Source organism: Felis catus, chromosome X, assembly GCF_018350175.1.
Source record: "Felis catus isolate Fca126 chromosome X, F.catus_Fca126_mat1.0, whole genome shotgun sequence".
Classification (NCBI taxonomy): Eukaryota; Metazoa; Chordata; class Mammalia; order Carnivora; family Felidae; genus Felis; species Felis catus.
The window spans coordinates 76,225,048-76,240,260 of record NC_058386.1 but is presented as its reverse complement, the minus strand read 5'-3'; the positions used below and the strand labels follow the sequence as shown (position 1 = coordinate 76,240,260).

At 35.2% G+C, this 15,213-nt stretch overlaps 1 protein-coding gene across 5 annotated transcripts in view; it reads right to left on the bottom strand.

The window, feature by feature from the left end:
* Positions 1-15,213, bottom strand: part of DIAPH2 (diaphanous related formin 2) — a 1,008,663-nt gene that overhangs the window by 951,040 nt on the left and 42,410 nt on the right. For 3 of the 5 annotated variants that reach the window (XM_023249470.2, XM_019824053.3, XM_045051144.1), the window contains exon 2: positions 2,039-2,071. The exons of 1 other annotated variant lie outside the window; for it this stretch is intronic. In XM_023249470.2, the coding sequence (XP_023105238.1) occupies positions 2,039-2,071 (33 nt within the window). Of the gene's footprint in view, positions 1-2,038; positions 2,072-3,305; positions 3,865-15,213 lie in introns of those variants that run through there. One more of the 5 variants, XM_045051143.1, reaches the window with a different exon arrangement.

Genomic DNA, 15,213 nt, shown 5'->3' with positions numbered 1-15,213 from the left:
ATCTACGGATACCTTGCCAGCATAGTGGTCAAGTATAATGGTTAATAACAAAGACTCTGAAGCCAGACTGCCTGGGTTTGAATCTGTCATTTATTAGCTGAGGAACCCTGTGCAAATTACATGCTCTTTCTCTGTTTTCTCATCTCTAAAATACAGATAACAAGTTAATATATTTTAAATAAATAATGATATTACCTACACTGCACAGGGTTATTATGAGATTCAAATAAGTTCATATGTTTAGTGTACTCAACTGCTATTTTTTATTCTTGTTACTATTATTTCCTTTACTTTTTTTCCCTAAAAATTGAGGATTAAGAAGACATTACCTTTTCTATTTAATGGAAATGTTAACATAAATAAAAATGTCTTATTCCTACAAATACTATCATAAAGAACTTGATGTTTTACGGATATTAATTCTGTACCATTGATTCCACGTATAATCTCTAATAATTAGCACAATCTCTAATAATCAGCTTGCTATTTCATGTAAAGTGAGTTAATGACTCCAGGTACATACAAAGAGCCCAATCTGTTTTAAACCACAAAATATCAGACATCAAAAATTAGTAAGGTCCATAAAACTGAATGCAACTCAGTTTTATTCTGGTTTCTGTTAGAAAGCACATGCATACCATCAACTCATGTTAAACAAGCAGGCATGTTAGATGTGAGGACAGTGCATCTTCACTGTCATGTTACTGAGTCCTCATAAATTATTTTAAAAACACAAAAAGCATCACAGAAGTTATTACCCCAACTTATGTACATTTCCACTGACCCCCCCCCATTAAAAGAACATACTTCTTATTTTGATTCAAAGAACACTTTCTTAAAATTAAATGTACTTTTAAAGAAATATGGCCAGTTTTATACAACTTATTTAGGATTACAAAAATGATTTTAGAATATGGTTGCTTGCAAAGAGATTATATAAATCATAGTGTTTTAGAATTGGGAAGAAACTTGAAAAATCATCTAGACCAACTCTCTCATTTCAGAAAAAAAGTAACTTGATAAATTTATAAGTCCCTGGTCCCTATCCTGGTGTTCACATTAAGATTCGTTTCTTTACATCATCTTGAACTAATTCAAATTTTCTTTTAACTATTTAAGGAAAATTAAATTGGTTTAGATATGTATTATATCTTCAAACAACTCAAGAAAAAATATTAAGTAATCCCAAATAAGTTTGAGTACATATCCAACAGCCTAATTTCACTAAAAAATATGGTGGACATAAAAGCATTTAAATATGCAATCGAGCATTAAATCAAAATATCTTTGTTCCTGTCTCTTCATTGTCATTTTCGCAGTGCTAGCTTTTTACTGAGTAGCATTATTTACATATATATTTGATTTTCCACTATGCCTTTCATTTCTATCTAGAAAATTGGCTTTTGCTTTCAGCTATATCTTGAAAAGAAAATGAATATAAGCCACATACTTTTACCTCCTTAAATCACAAATAATATTGTACATTATTTGTAATTTCACAAAGTAAAAAATGACACTGCTTAAAATATCATTTTTTTAAAGTTTAGCTATGAAAGAGCACATTTAAATGTTATGCCCATAAATTTTAATAAGTTTTACTATGATAGCCTCAGCTCAAAATATTCGCGGATTTTAAATTTAATAGCACGTATCTAGCTAAAGTAATAAACTTAGCTTTCTATATTAAATTAATTTTCCCCTAATATTAATATTAATCTTTTACTTATTCACAATTTACTTGGCTATCAAAAAGGAAAAAAAAATAGGTGTTTTCCAGGTTAGATTTACATAGAGATTTTAAAATTTTGGTTAAGGTATGTTTAAGGATATCAAAATCTTGTTGAGTTCTCATAATTCTTTATACCGATTTTTCAAAAAAAGAAAAGTCATTCTATTGACGAATCGTCCATTTTACTATACTTTGTAAACATCTAGACATTTTATATCTTACATACATCAATGCTTTAATGTCCACCCACTTTAGTAAAAAGGCAACATGCATAAGTAACATAACAACATGCTACTAAAACCACCTTACCACATCATCTGCCAAAGTTTTTATTTGAATGTTCTATTAAAATCAAAAGGAAAAAAATACCTGTCAGATAAGAGAAATTCATAGATCAAACAAATAATTGAATGATGCTTATTTACTTATTAACTATAACTAATCGAAAAGAATTAGCAAGTTTAAATATATAACTATATACATTCTTTACAAAAGGAGAAAAAAAATTTTAAGGATTAAAAATGAAGATTTGTAGGGGGGATACCTATGTCTTTTAAAGACTGATTTGACTTAAGATCCCAAAGTCAGATTTGGATCAGATACCATTACCATAGTGCTCAAACATGAGAAAAGATATAGCAAAATCATAACCCCTTTCAAGTTTGTTCAAAGTTTTAGAATTGACAGTGTTTTTAAAATAAATTTTTTAAAAAAGGAGAAATGTCACATTTAATAGTAATCAAATAGCTGAGTGTAGAACTCAGTTACTCTGATATTTAAAAGACATCTTTATAAATATTCTAGATAAAATTGAATTCACTGATTCTGTTAATATATACCTATTTCTAAAAAACTCCAACACTTGTTTTTTGCATGGGATTTTCTACTTCTAATGCTGAAAAGCAATGAAAATGGTGTATCCTAATTAATACAGTGGTTAATACAAACTACCAAACAATAAAATGGGCACCACTATTTGGAGAACTAGAGTGCAGCAATACTAAAGTAATAAAGCAATATTACATTAAAGGAAAGTAATATTTAATAACTTAGTAATCTTCCATGATTTAGAAAATAATTCAAGATCTTACAATAACATATGATCAGCATGAAGGGCAGTTATTATTATATCATAAATATGTTGAAATGCTAATTAAAATTATGATTAGGAAGGAAAAAGATTTTTTAATTGTCTATTAGGAATTGAAATTAATCTTTCTGCCACACCCTGTACATTTAGTTCTTATAACGGAAGCTAAATGATATGCATCAACGTTGTTGTGCATGCTCACATTCCTTTTTACTAAGGAATCTGTGGTCATCCCACTAGTAAGGAGAATTCATTATGAGTTCTAACTAAGTGAGAATTATTTGGTCTCAAGATCTCTTGAAATTGTTCTTCAAATACCACCAACCAAATGCTTTTAAGGATCATCTTTCTCTGGATCAACTAGGACAAATACACTATTATATGTATAGTTTTTTTTTTTTCTACTTTTAATTCATTGATTCCCTCAGGGACACTACACATTTACATTTCTGTATGAGGTCTTCATCACATCCTGCTAACACAAACCTCAATCAATCTTTATTGCCTAGGAGAAAAAAGAAGGGGGAACTGAAGCCATTTTAAGAGAGATCAATCCACAGCAGCACTATCTCTACGTGGCATTTTCTCTTTAATTTTCCTTCTGGGTTAAAGAAAAATTTTATGCCCCATGGCAAGCTTCAGGATTACCTATAATATAAAATCAGAGTTAGAAATGTCAAATCAAAAGTACCTCAACTACCCTGCCACATTCCAGATATGTACCTGTCCACCTGTCTTATTAGTAAGTATATTAGACAATTCTTCAAGCAATTGCTACTTTTCTTCTTTTTCCATTCTTTGGGGTTATAAACTCAAAATTAAATGCACATCTGTATCTTCAAAGTGAGAATGTAAAGTAGGTGAAATATGATTTAATTTAGTCAAATTATCTAACTTAAGGTTTAAATAAGTCTAGAATGCTTTAAATATATATCTCAATTGAATGTATGTTGACAATTTGATCATGGGGTACAGAAACAAGAAAAAAAGTATTGCTAGTAATATTTCCACCTTCTCTTATGGGAAGAAATTTGAGTTTTATTTTCTACTCTCACTTTTTTTATTAAATTTTTTTCTATATTTAATCACATAGTATGGCATTAGAGACTATTAAAGTTGGGCAGAATTTAAGATAATCTGGTCAAAACTTTTCATTTTACAAATGATGAAACTGAAGCTTGAAAGAGGCTAAGTGATCTGTCCAAGGACCACAAATCTATCTGGTTACAAGTGCATGCTAACTTTCAGTCAACATACCAACTTTTCAGTTAGTATAATCAAGATCTACAATACTAGGACTGAATTACTGACTTGAAACAGTTCATAGTAATCTCAAATTCACAGATACCCCCTTTAACTGTCTTTTCACATCTTTATCCAGGGAGTCAAGCATCTTATCAAAGAGCATTCCCCTGGCACCCAAAGTCCTTCCCCAACACATCTTACATGTAATCCTGCAAGGCCCTACTGATCTGTACTCTCTTCAGACCCCTCTAACCTCATTTCTTGCTACTGTCGCTTTAATTCCCTCAGTTCCAGTCACGCTGACTACCTTACTCTTCTTCAATAATGCAATAAAACACATGCACTGGCTCTTCCCGCTGCCTTGAATACCCTTTTCGATTTCCATATTTCCATATCCATTACTCCATAATCCCTCCTTAAAAGGAGTTTTTTGCTCAGTGAGACCCAATCTGTCCATCCTATTTAAATGGAAACACCAAGGTTAGAAGATGGCAGTGGAGTAGGAGGACCCTAGCCTCACCTCATCCCAGAAAACAACTAGATAACTATCAAATCACCTAATACCTCAGAAATTGACATAAAAAAATTGACAGAACAAACTCCACAATTAAAGGTAGAGAAAAGGCCACATCGAAGAAGGTAGGAAGTGCAGAGACACAGTTTGGGAGGGAAACATCTTCCCCACTGCAGTAGGGAGGGAGCTGCAATCACAGAGAAAAGTGAGAGGTAGACTAACATACAGGGAAGCACAAGGGGAAAATAAAATCCCTGTAGAAACTGTCTTGGAAAGTAAGAGGGGCTGAATTTCATGACTTCTGACAAGAAGCAGGGCTTAAACCCTGGAATTGTAAAGGTCAATGGGCTTGGCTGCAATAGAGCCTAGAGGATATTAGGGCTGCTGTTGGAGAGAAGGCAGGCAGGCAAAAAGACCTATGGACAAACAGCATGGCAACAGTGATCTGAAGAGCACCTAGGCCACAATATGGGGAGTTTATTTGCTCATTTCAGAATGCATCCCAGAGAGGCGGCAATGGCAGGTGCCATTTCCCTCTGCTGCCTTTCTTCATAAGCACAGGGCTACCTGTGGAAAACATCGCTGTGCCAACACTTGCTACCTAACTTGCTTACACCAAACCCCACTCTCCATACCCCGGTAGAACCACAATTCTGGAAGTGCCACTTTCACTTGCCTCAGTGGCAGTGCTGTGGACCTCTGAATCGAGACTAGTCTAAACCTCTTCTCACACTGCATCCACCCACTTGGGATATTTGCAGTATTGGTTTTGGCAGCAGTGAAAAGGTCTCATTTCACAAGCAGACCAGAGCATACCTAGTCAAAATGGGCCACATTCAGTCCAGGGACCAAACATTGCTCACAAAAGGCAAAGAAAGTCTGCAGATGACTGGCCTGAAGGATAAAGTGGCCAGGAAAAAACATTACAGTACACAGAGCACACTAGAAGACACTGCCCAAAATGCCAGACCCTGGGAAATAGGGAAAACCACTACAGGACCTCTTCTTCATAACGCCATGACCCACAAGAACAGGAGACATAGCTGACTTCCCTAACACAGAAAAACAGACACAGAGACTTACACAAAATGAGAAGACAGAGAAATATATCCCATATGAAAGAACAGGACAAAACCACAGCCAGCGATCTAAGTGAAACAGATATAAGTAACATGCCTGATGGAGTATGTAAAGCAATGATCATAAGGGTACTCACTTGGCTTGAGGAAACAGTGGAAGACATGAGTGAGACAAATAACACAGAGATAAGGAATAACACAGAGATAAAAGGCATAAATGAACTCAGAAACATTCTTGATGGAATGAAGAGAAGGCTGGAAAAAGCAGAGGGAGTAATTAATGACCTAGAAAGCAGAGTACTGAAAACTAGCCAAGCTGCACAAAAGCAAGAAAAAATAATTGTGCAAAATGAGAATAGATTTAGGGAATACAGTGACTCTATCAAATGTATAACATTTATAGTACAGGAGTCCCAGAAGGAGAAGACAGAGAAAAGGGGGCAGAAAATTTATTAAAAGAAATAATAGCTGAAAACTTCCCTAATCTGAGGAAGGAAACAGATATCCAGATTCAGGAGACTAAGGGAAATCCCATCAAAATCAACAAAAGCTGACCCACACCAAGATATATTGTATTTAAATCGCCAAAATATAGCGAAAAAGAAAAAGTTATAAAGCAGCAAGACCAAAGAAGACATAACATACAAAAGGAAGCCCCATAAGGATAGCAGGGGATTTTTCATCAGAAACTTGGCAAACCAAAAGGGAGGGGCATGGCATATTCAAAGTGCTGAATCAGCAGCCAAGAATACTCTATCGAGCCAGGCTATCATTCAGAACAGGAGGAGACATAAAGTGTCCCAGACAAACAAACACTGAAGGAGTCCATGACCACTAAACCAACCCTGTAAGAAATTACTAAAGTGGACTCTGAGTGGAAAGGAGAAACCAAAAGTGACAGTATGAAGGTATGAGATACAAAAGTAGTAAAAATATATTTTTCTGTAAAAAAAGTTAAAGACCCCACAAAATAAAATGATATAAAATATGACACCATATACCTAAAACATGGGGACAAGAATGGGTTCAAACTTATATGACCATCAAATTAATATAGACTGTTGTATGAAGAAGAGATTATATACAAACAGAATGGTAACCATACATTAAAAACAACTAATAAAAATTCAAAGAATAAAGAGAAAAATTCCAAATATATCACTAAAAAAATCAGCAAACCATAAAAGAGAGACATACAATAAAGAATCAGAGAAAGTCTTCAGAAACAAACACAAAACAAGTAATAAAATGGTAATAAATATATATCTATCAATAATTACTTTGAAAGTAAATAGACTAAATGCTCCAATCAACAGACATAGGGTGTCAGAATGGATGAAAATAAGACCCATCTATATGCTGCCTATAAGACACTCATTTTAGACCTAAAGACATCTGCAGATCAAAAGGGAGGGGATAGAAAAACATCTATGATGCAAAAAAATATCAAAAGAAAGCCACAGTAGCAATATTTATATCAGACAAAGTAGACTTTAAAACAAAGACTAACAAGAGACAAAGATGGAGAGAGACTATGTAATAATAAAGGGAATTATACAAGAATATATAACAGTTATAAAAATTTATACCCTCAACATTAGAAGCACACAAATATATTAAATAGTTAATAACAAACATAAAGGAATGAATCAATAATAACACAATAATAATAGAGAACTTAAATACCCCACTTACATCAACGGACAAATCATCTAAGCAGAAAAATGAACAAGGAAACATTGGCTTTAAATGACACATTGAACCACATGGATCTAACAGATATATTTAGAGCACTGCATTCTAAAACAGCAGAATACACATTCTTCTCAAGGGCACACTGATCATTCTCCAGAATAGATAACATATAGGCCATAAAACAAGCCTTAACAAATTCAGGATTTAAGTCATACCATACATCTTTTCTGCCCACGATGCTATGAAACTAGAAATTGCCCACAAGAGAAAATCTGGAAAGCCACAAATACGTGGAACTTAAACAATATACTACTGAACAATTAATGGGTCAACCAGGAAATCAAAGAAGAAATTAAAACGTACATGGAAACAAATCAAAGTAAAAACACGATGGTCCCAAAATTTGGGGATAAAGCAAAAGCAGTTCTAAGAGAGAAGTTTATAGCAAGAAAAATCTCAAACAACCTAACCTTACATCTGAAGGAGGTAGAAAAAGAACAACAAACAAAACCTGAAACCAGCACAAGGAAGAAATTAATGAAGATTTGAGAAGAAATAAATGATATAGAACCTAAAAAACCCATAGAACAGATCAATGAAACCAGGAGCTGGTTCTTTGAAAATATTAATTAGTAAACCTCTAGCCAGTCTTATCAAGAAAAAGAGAGAAAGTACTCAAATAAATAAAATCACCAATGACAGAGAAAAATAACAAACAACACCACAAAAATATAGTTATAAGAGAATATTATGAAACACAATATGCCAACAACATGAACAACCTAGAAGAAACAGTTAAATTCCTAGAAACATATAAACTAACAAAAGTGAAATAGAAATAGAAAATTTGAACATGCCTATTACCAGCAATGAAATTGAATCAGTAATCAAACAAAACTTGCAACAAACAGATGTCCAAGTCCAAGACCAGATGGCTTCACAGGTGAATTCTACCAAACATATAAAGAAGAATTAATACCTATTCTTAGAATTAATACTGATTCTTCTCAAATTATTCTAAAAAATAGAAGAGGAAAGACAACTTCTCAACTCATGCTATGTGGCCAGCATTACCCTGATACCAAAACCAGATAAAGACACCATTAAAAAAGAGAACTATAGGCCAATATCCCTAATGAACATAGGTACAAAAATCCACAACAAAATACTAGCAAATCGAATCTAACAATACATTTAAAAAATAATTCACCACGATCAAGTGGGATTTATTCCCAGGATTCAGGCATGGTTCAATATTCAAAACTCAATCAACATACTACATCACATCAATAAGAAAAAGGATAAAAACCATATGATGATTTCCATAGATGAAGAAAAAGCATTTGAAAAACTAAAACATCCATTCATGATAAAAACCCACAACAAAGCAGGTTTGGAGGAAACATACCTCAAAATAATAAAGACCATCCATGAAAATCCAACAGCTAAAATCATACTCAGTGGGGAAAAACTGAGAGCTTTTCCCCTAAGGTCAGCAACAAGACAACGAAGTTCTTCTTACCACTTTTATTAAACATACTAGTACAGGTCCTAGCCACAGCAATCAGAGAGCAAAAAAAGAAATAAAAGGGATCCAAATTGTTAAGAAAGAAGTAAAACTTCCACTATTTACATATGACATGATACTATATGTAGAAAACCCACCAAAAAATCCCAAAACCCAAAAACCCACTCCACCAAAAAAAAAAAAAAAATTCCTGGAACTGATAAATGAATTCAGTAGGGTTACAGGATTAAACAATCAATATACAGAAATCTGTAGCATTTCTATACACTAATAATGAAGGTGCAAAAAGAGAAAGTAAGAAAACAATCCCATTTAGAGTTGCATCAAAAATAATAAAATACATAGAAATAAACTTAACCAAAGAGGTGAATGACCTGTTCCCTGAAAACTATAAAATGCTGATGGAAAAAATTCAAGAGGATACAAAGAAATGGAAAAACTTCAGTCCTCATGGATTGGAAGAACAAACATTGTTAAAATGTCTATACTACCCAAAGCAATCTACACATTCAATGCAATCCCTATCAAATACCAACAGCGTTTTTCACAGAACTAGAAGAATCCTAAAATTTGTATGCAACCACAAAGGACCCCAAGTTGTCAAAGCAATCCTGAAAAAGAAAAACAAAACTAGAGGTATCATGATTCCAGACTTCAAGTTATACAAAGCTGTAGTAATCAAAACAGTATGGTACTGGCACAAAAATAGATACAAAGATGGATGGAACAGAATAGAAACCTCAAAAATGAACTCGCAACTGTATAGCCAATTAATCTTCAAGAAAGTAGGAAAGAATATCCAATGAGAAAAATATAGTCTTTTCAACAAATGGTGCTATGAACACTGGATAGCTACATGTGAAAGAATAAAACTGTACCACTTTCTTGCAACACACAGAATAAGAAACTCAATATAGGTTAAGGATCTAAATGTGAGACCTGGGGTGCCTGGGTGGCTCAATTGGTTAAGTGTCTGACTTCAGCTCAGGTCATAATCTCGTGGTTCGTGGATTCAGGCCCCACATTTGGCGCTGTGCTGATGGCTCAGAGCCTGAGGCCTGCTTTGGATTCTGTGTCTCCCTCTCTCTCTGTCCTTCCCTTGCTCACACGCACATTTGTTCTCTCTCTCAAAAATAAACGAACATTAAAATATATATATATATATATTTTTAATTTTTTTAATGTTTATTTATTTTTGAGACAGAGAGAGGCAGAGCATGAACAGGGGAGGGTCAGAGAGAGAGGGAGACACAGACTGTAAAGCAGGCTCCAGGCTCTGAGCTGGCAGCACAGAGCCCGACGCAGGGCTTGACTCACAAACCGTGAGATCATGACCTGAGCCGAAGTCGGAAGCTCAACCAACTGAGCCACCCAGGCGCCTCTATATTTTTTAAATGTGAGACCTGAAATCATAAACTTTCACACCAGTGGTAGCAGCTTCTTACTAGATCTGTCTCCTGAGGCAAGGGAAACAAAAGTAAATATAATCTATTGGGATAACATCAAAATAAAAAGATTCTACACAGCAAAAGAAACAATCAACAAAACTAAAAGACAGCCTATTGAATGGGAAAAGATATTTGCAAATTATACATCCAATAAAAGGTTAGTATCCAAAATTATAAAAAACTTATACAAATAAACATACAAACAATAAACAATCCAATTTAAAAATGGACAGAAGTCATGAGCAGACATTTCTCCAAAGAGGACACCCAGATGGGCAATAGACACATGGAAAGATGTTCACCATCAACTCATCATCAGGGAAACACAAATCAAAACTACAATGAGATATCACCTCTCACTTGTCAGAATGGCCCAAATAAGAAACTCAATAAACAAGTGTTAGTGAGGATGTAGAGAAAAAGGAATCATTGTGCCCTGTTGGTAGGAATGCAAACTGGGGCAGCCAGTATGGAAAATATGGACATTCCTCAAAATGTTAAAAAACAGAACTACCTTACAATACAGCAATTCCACTACTAGGGTTTTACACAAAGCATATAAAAATGCAAATTCAAAGTGATACATGCACCCTGATGTTTATACCAGCATTATTTACAATAGCCAAATTATGGAAGCAGCCAAGTGTCCACCCAGTGGATAAAGAAGATGTGATATATATATATATATATATATATATATATATATATATACATATAATATATATATATATGATATGTGTGTATGTATGTGTGTATATCACCTGGAATATTACTTAGCCATAAAAAAGAATGAAAGCTTGTCATTTTGCAATGACATAGGTGGAATTAGAGTATAATGCTAAGCAAAATAAGCCAGAGAAGGACAAATACCATATGAATTCACACATATACGTAACTTAAGAAACAAAGCAAATAATCAAAGGGAAAAAGAGAGAGACACAAACCAAGAAACACACTCTTAACTATAGAGAATAAATTGATAGTTACCAGGGGAAGGTGGAAGGAGGGATTCGGGTGTATAGAATTGTTGAATCACTACATTGTACACCTAAAATGAATATAACATTGATGTTAATTATACTTCAATTAAAAAAAAAGACATGTTTGTATAAATGACAAAACTTTGATTCCCATAATATAAAAATAAATATATAAATCCTCCTTCAGAAGAGTAAATAATAAAATAGGTTATTGGATATGTTATATTTAAATTATCTTCAATAGAAAATAAATTTTTTCAGGGCACCTGGGTGGCTCAGTCAGTGAAGCTTGCAACTCTTGATTTGGGCTCAGGTCATGGTCTCAGTTTGTGAGTTTGAGCCCCATATCAGGCTCCACACTGATTCTCTCTCTCCCTCTCTCTCTGCCCCTACCTTGCTCATTCTCTCTCTCTCTCTCTCTCTCTCTCTCTCTCTCTCTCAAAATAAATAAATAAAACTTAAAAAAAAATTTTAAAGAAAATAATTTTTTTTTCTGCCAAACAAGTGTCTTTATGTATCAGTCAAAAAAGAAACATAGGAAAGGAGCTGACAATAATAAAAAACACCACCAAAAGAAAAAGTTCAGGGAACTGTAAAGAGCTGCTTGACAAGATTAAGCAGTCATTTTTACATAAACTGACCTTTAAAAAATATTTTTACATGGTGTATGAAAACACATTTTCATCTATACTTGTGGTGAACATAACATAACAAATAAAGAAGTTGAATCACTATATTGTACATGTGACACTAATGTAACATTGTGTGTCAATGATACTCAATTACAAAAAAATATTTTAAAGATTTATTATCCTCATTTTTTTTACATTTATGAGGACCTTCTACAGGGACAAAGTCTCAAATTTTATCTGAATGTAATTTACATCCATCTCTCTCACACATGAGATGTAAGCAGACATTTTAGATTTTACTCTTGTGTATGAACTATAGCACTACTGTTGAGTTAAATTTTTTTAAACAGAAAAACAAAAGTGGTCAAAAAAGAAATTTTATTAGAGTCACACCCATGAATTACAAGCACTGATTAAAGTCATTTTAGTAATCTTTTACTATGCAAATCGAATTATAAGAATCATTACGATGAGGGCATATTGCACCAATGAGTAGAGCGACCATATATTTTCATTAAAATCAACTCTAGAAAAGCAATAAGCTTGTGCATTAGTCAAGCAATTAGAGTTTATTAAACTTCATTTCTGATCACTTATATTAAATATAACGTAGTATAGTATTATATGAGTATTGTATAATCATAAAAGTATCACTCCAGAGTCTCAACCCCTTAAGAAAAAGAGAAATGGCTGATTTATGTATAAATTCTAATGCTGAAGTTCTGATTGAAATGCAAGAGTCATTATTGTAAGAAAATTAAGTTTTTATTTTCTCAGACAGAAATTAACAAAAACAGCAAGATATAAAGATTCAACTCCTATGGCTGTTACATGGTAAACAATGATTTATAAAAACCGTGTAATTACTCTCATACAGAAATTGGACAACTAAATTGTATGTAATTCAAAAGTCTCACCACCACCTAAAGAACTTAGTCACAAAATTTTACTATGTTCTTTTTGAAATGTGTAAGTTGGCCATCGCAATAAAAATGAAGGGTCAATTATTTATGTAGGTTTAACTTGTTTGCTAACAAGGACAGAGGCAACATGACACAGAAAACCATGTTTGGTTCAAATGAATAAATATTTGAGCACCTATTATGCACCTGTTCAGTGCTGAGCACTAGGAATACAATCAAAAGCAAAATAAACATGCATTCTTCTTTTATGGAGGTTGTAGTCTAGTTGAAAGTGGGTGATGGGCATTGAGGAGGGCACCTGATGAGAGGACCATTGGGTGTTGTATGGAAACCAATTTGACAATAAATTTCATATTAAAAAAAAAAGAAAATGAGATAAATGAAAGATCACAATAGAGAAGTTCTGAGATCTCTAAAAGAGTAGTACCCTAAAATAAGCTCTATAGACAGAGGTTTTAGGGGAAGATGGCAGCAGAGGAGGACGCTAGGCTCACGTCGTCCATCTGATCACTGAGATTCCACCCATACCTGCCTAAATAACCCAGAAAACCACCAGAAGACTAGCAGAATGGACTCTTCAGAGTCAAGTATAGACAAGAGACCCACAGAGGAGTGTGGAAGGGCAGTGAGGCGGTGTGTGCTACACGGACTAGTGGGAGGGAGCCAGGGCAGTAGAGGGGCAGCCCCCCAGACAAGACAGAGCCCCTTGTAAAAGTGGAGGGCCCAGACTCCGTGAGTTCTGACAGCCAGCAGGACTGAACATCGGGAAGGTTAAAAGCCAACAGATCTACTGAGAGAGCGGGGGCGGAGGGGGGGGGCAAGAGGACACCAGGAGGGAGAGTTGTTGAGCCCCAGAAGACAGACCTCAGCTCGGTGGGGAACAAAGGCGCTGGCCAGCGCCATCTCCCTCTCCCATCCCCCAGCCAAAATCCCAAAGGGAACCAGTTCCAGTCACCCAACTTGATTGCACCAGGCAAACACCCAATGCTGTGCTTCTGTGGATCCATGCTTCCAACTGGTCTGCCTCCCTCCAGTGCTACAGGGGACCACCAACAGCAAAGCAAGCTGAGCCTGCCCCTCCCACCCCTGTGCACATTGAGGATGCTCCCCATCTAATATGCCAGATCCCATCAAACCAGCACAACAACCCTGGCAGTGTGCAGATAGCCCAGACAGGGGCCACACCACTCCACAGTGAGTCCTGCCCCTGGGAGAGGGGAAGATAAGGTACATACCACTCTGACAGTGGCCCCAGTGGTGGGCTGGGACAGACATGAGGTCTGACTGCAGACCCGCCTAGCAACACAAGTTAATCCAGACAGCACAGGGGAAATGCCCCGCAGTTCCGCACCACTCTAGGGACTATCCAAAATGACGAAACAGAAGACATCTCCTCAAAAGGAATTCCAGGAAGTAGTGACAGTTAACGAATTGATCAAAAACAATTTAAACAATATGATGGAACAAGGATTTAAAACAAAAGTCATAAAATTAATCGCTGGGCTTGAAAAAAGTATAGAGGACAGCAGAGAATCTATTGGTACAGAGATCAAGAGACTAAGATATCATCATGATGAGTTAAAAAATGCCATAAATGAGGTGCAAAATAAAATGTAGGTGACCGCAGCTCAGATTGAAGAGGCAGAGAAGAGAATAGATGAATTGGAAGATGAAATTATGAAAAAAGAAGAAGCTGAGAAAAAGAGGGATAAAAAAAATCCAGGAGTATGAGGGGAGAATTAGAGAACTAAGAGATGCAGTCAAATGGAACAATATCCATATCATAGGAATTCCTGAAAAAGAAGAGAGAGAGAAAGGGGCTGAAGGTGTACTTGAACAAATCATAGCTGAGAACTTCCCTGATCTGGGGAAGGAAAAAGGCATTGAAATCTAAGAGGCACAGAGGACTCCCTTCAGACGTAACTTGAATCGATCTTCTGCACGATATATCATAGTGAAACTGGCAAAATACAAGGATAAAGAAAAGATTCTGAAAGCAGCTAGGGATAAACATGCTCTACCATATAAAAGGAGACCAATAAGACTAATGGCAGAACTATCTACTGAAACTTGGCAGGCCAGGAAGGAATGGCAGGAAATCTTTAATGTGATGAACAGAAAAGAAATTGCAGCCAAGAATCCTTTATCCAGCAAGTCTGTTATTCAGAACAGAAGAAGAGATAAAGGTCTTCCCAAACAAACAAAAACTGAAGGAATTCATCACCACTAAACCAGCCCTACAAGATATCCTAAGGGGGATTCTGTGAGTGAAATGTTGCAAGAACTACAAAGAACCAGAGACATCACTACAGGCATGAAACCTACAGACATCACAATGATTCTAAACTGA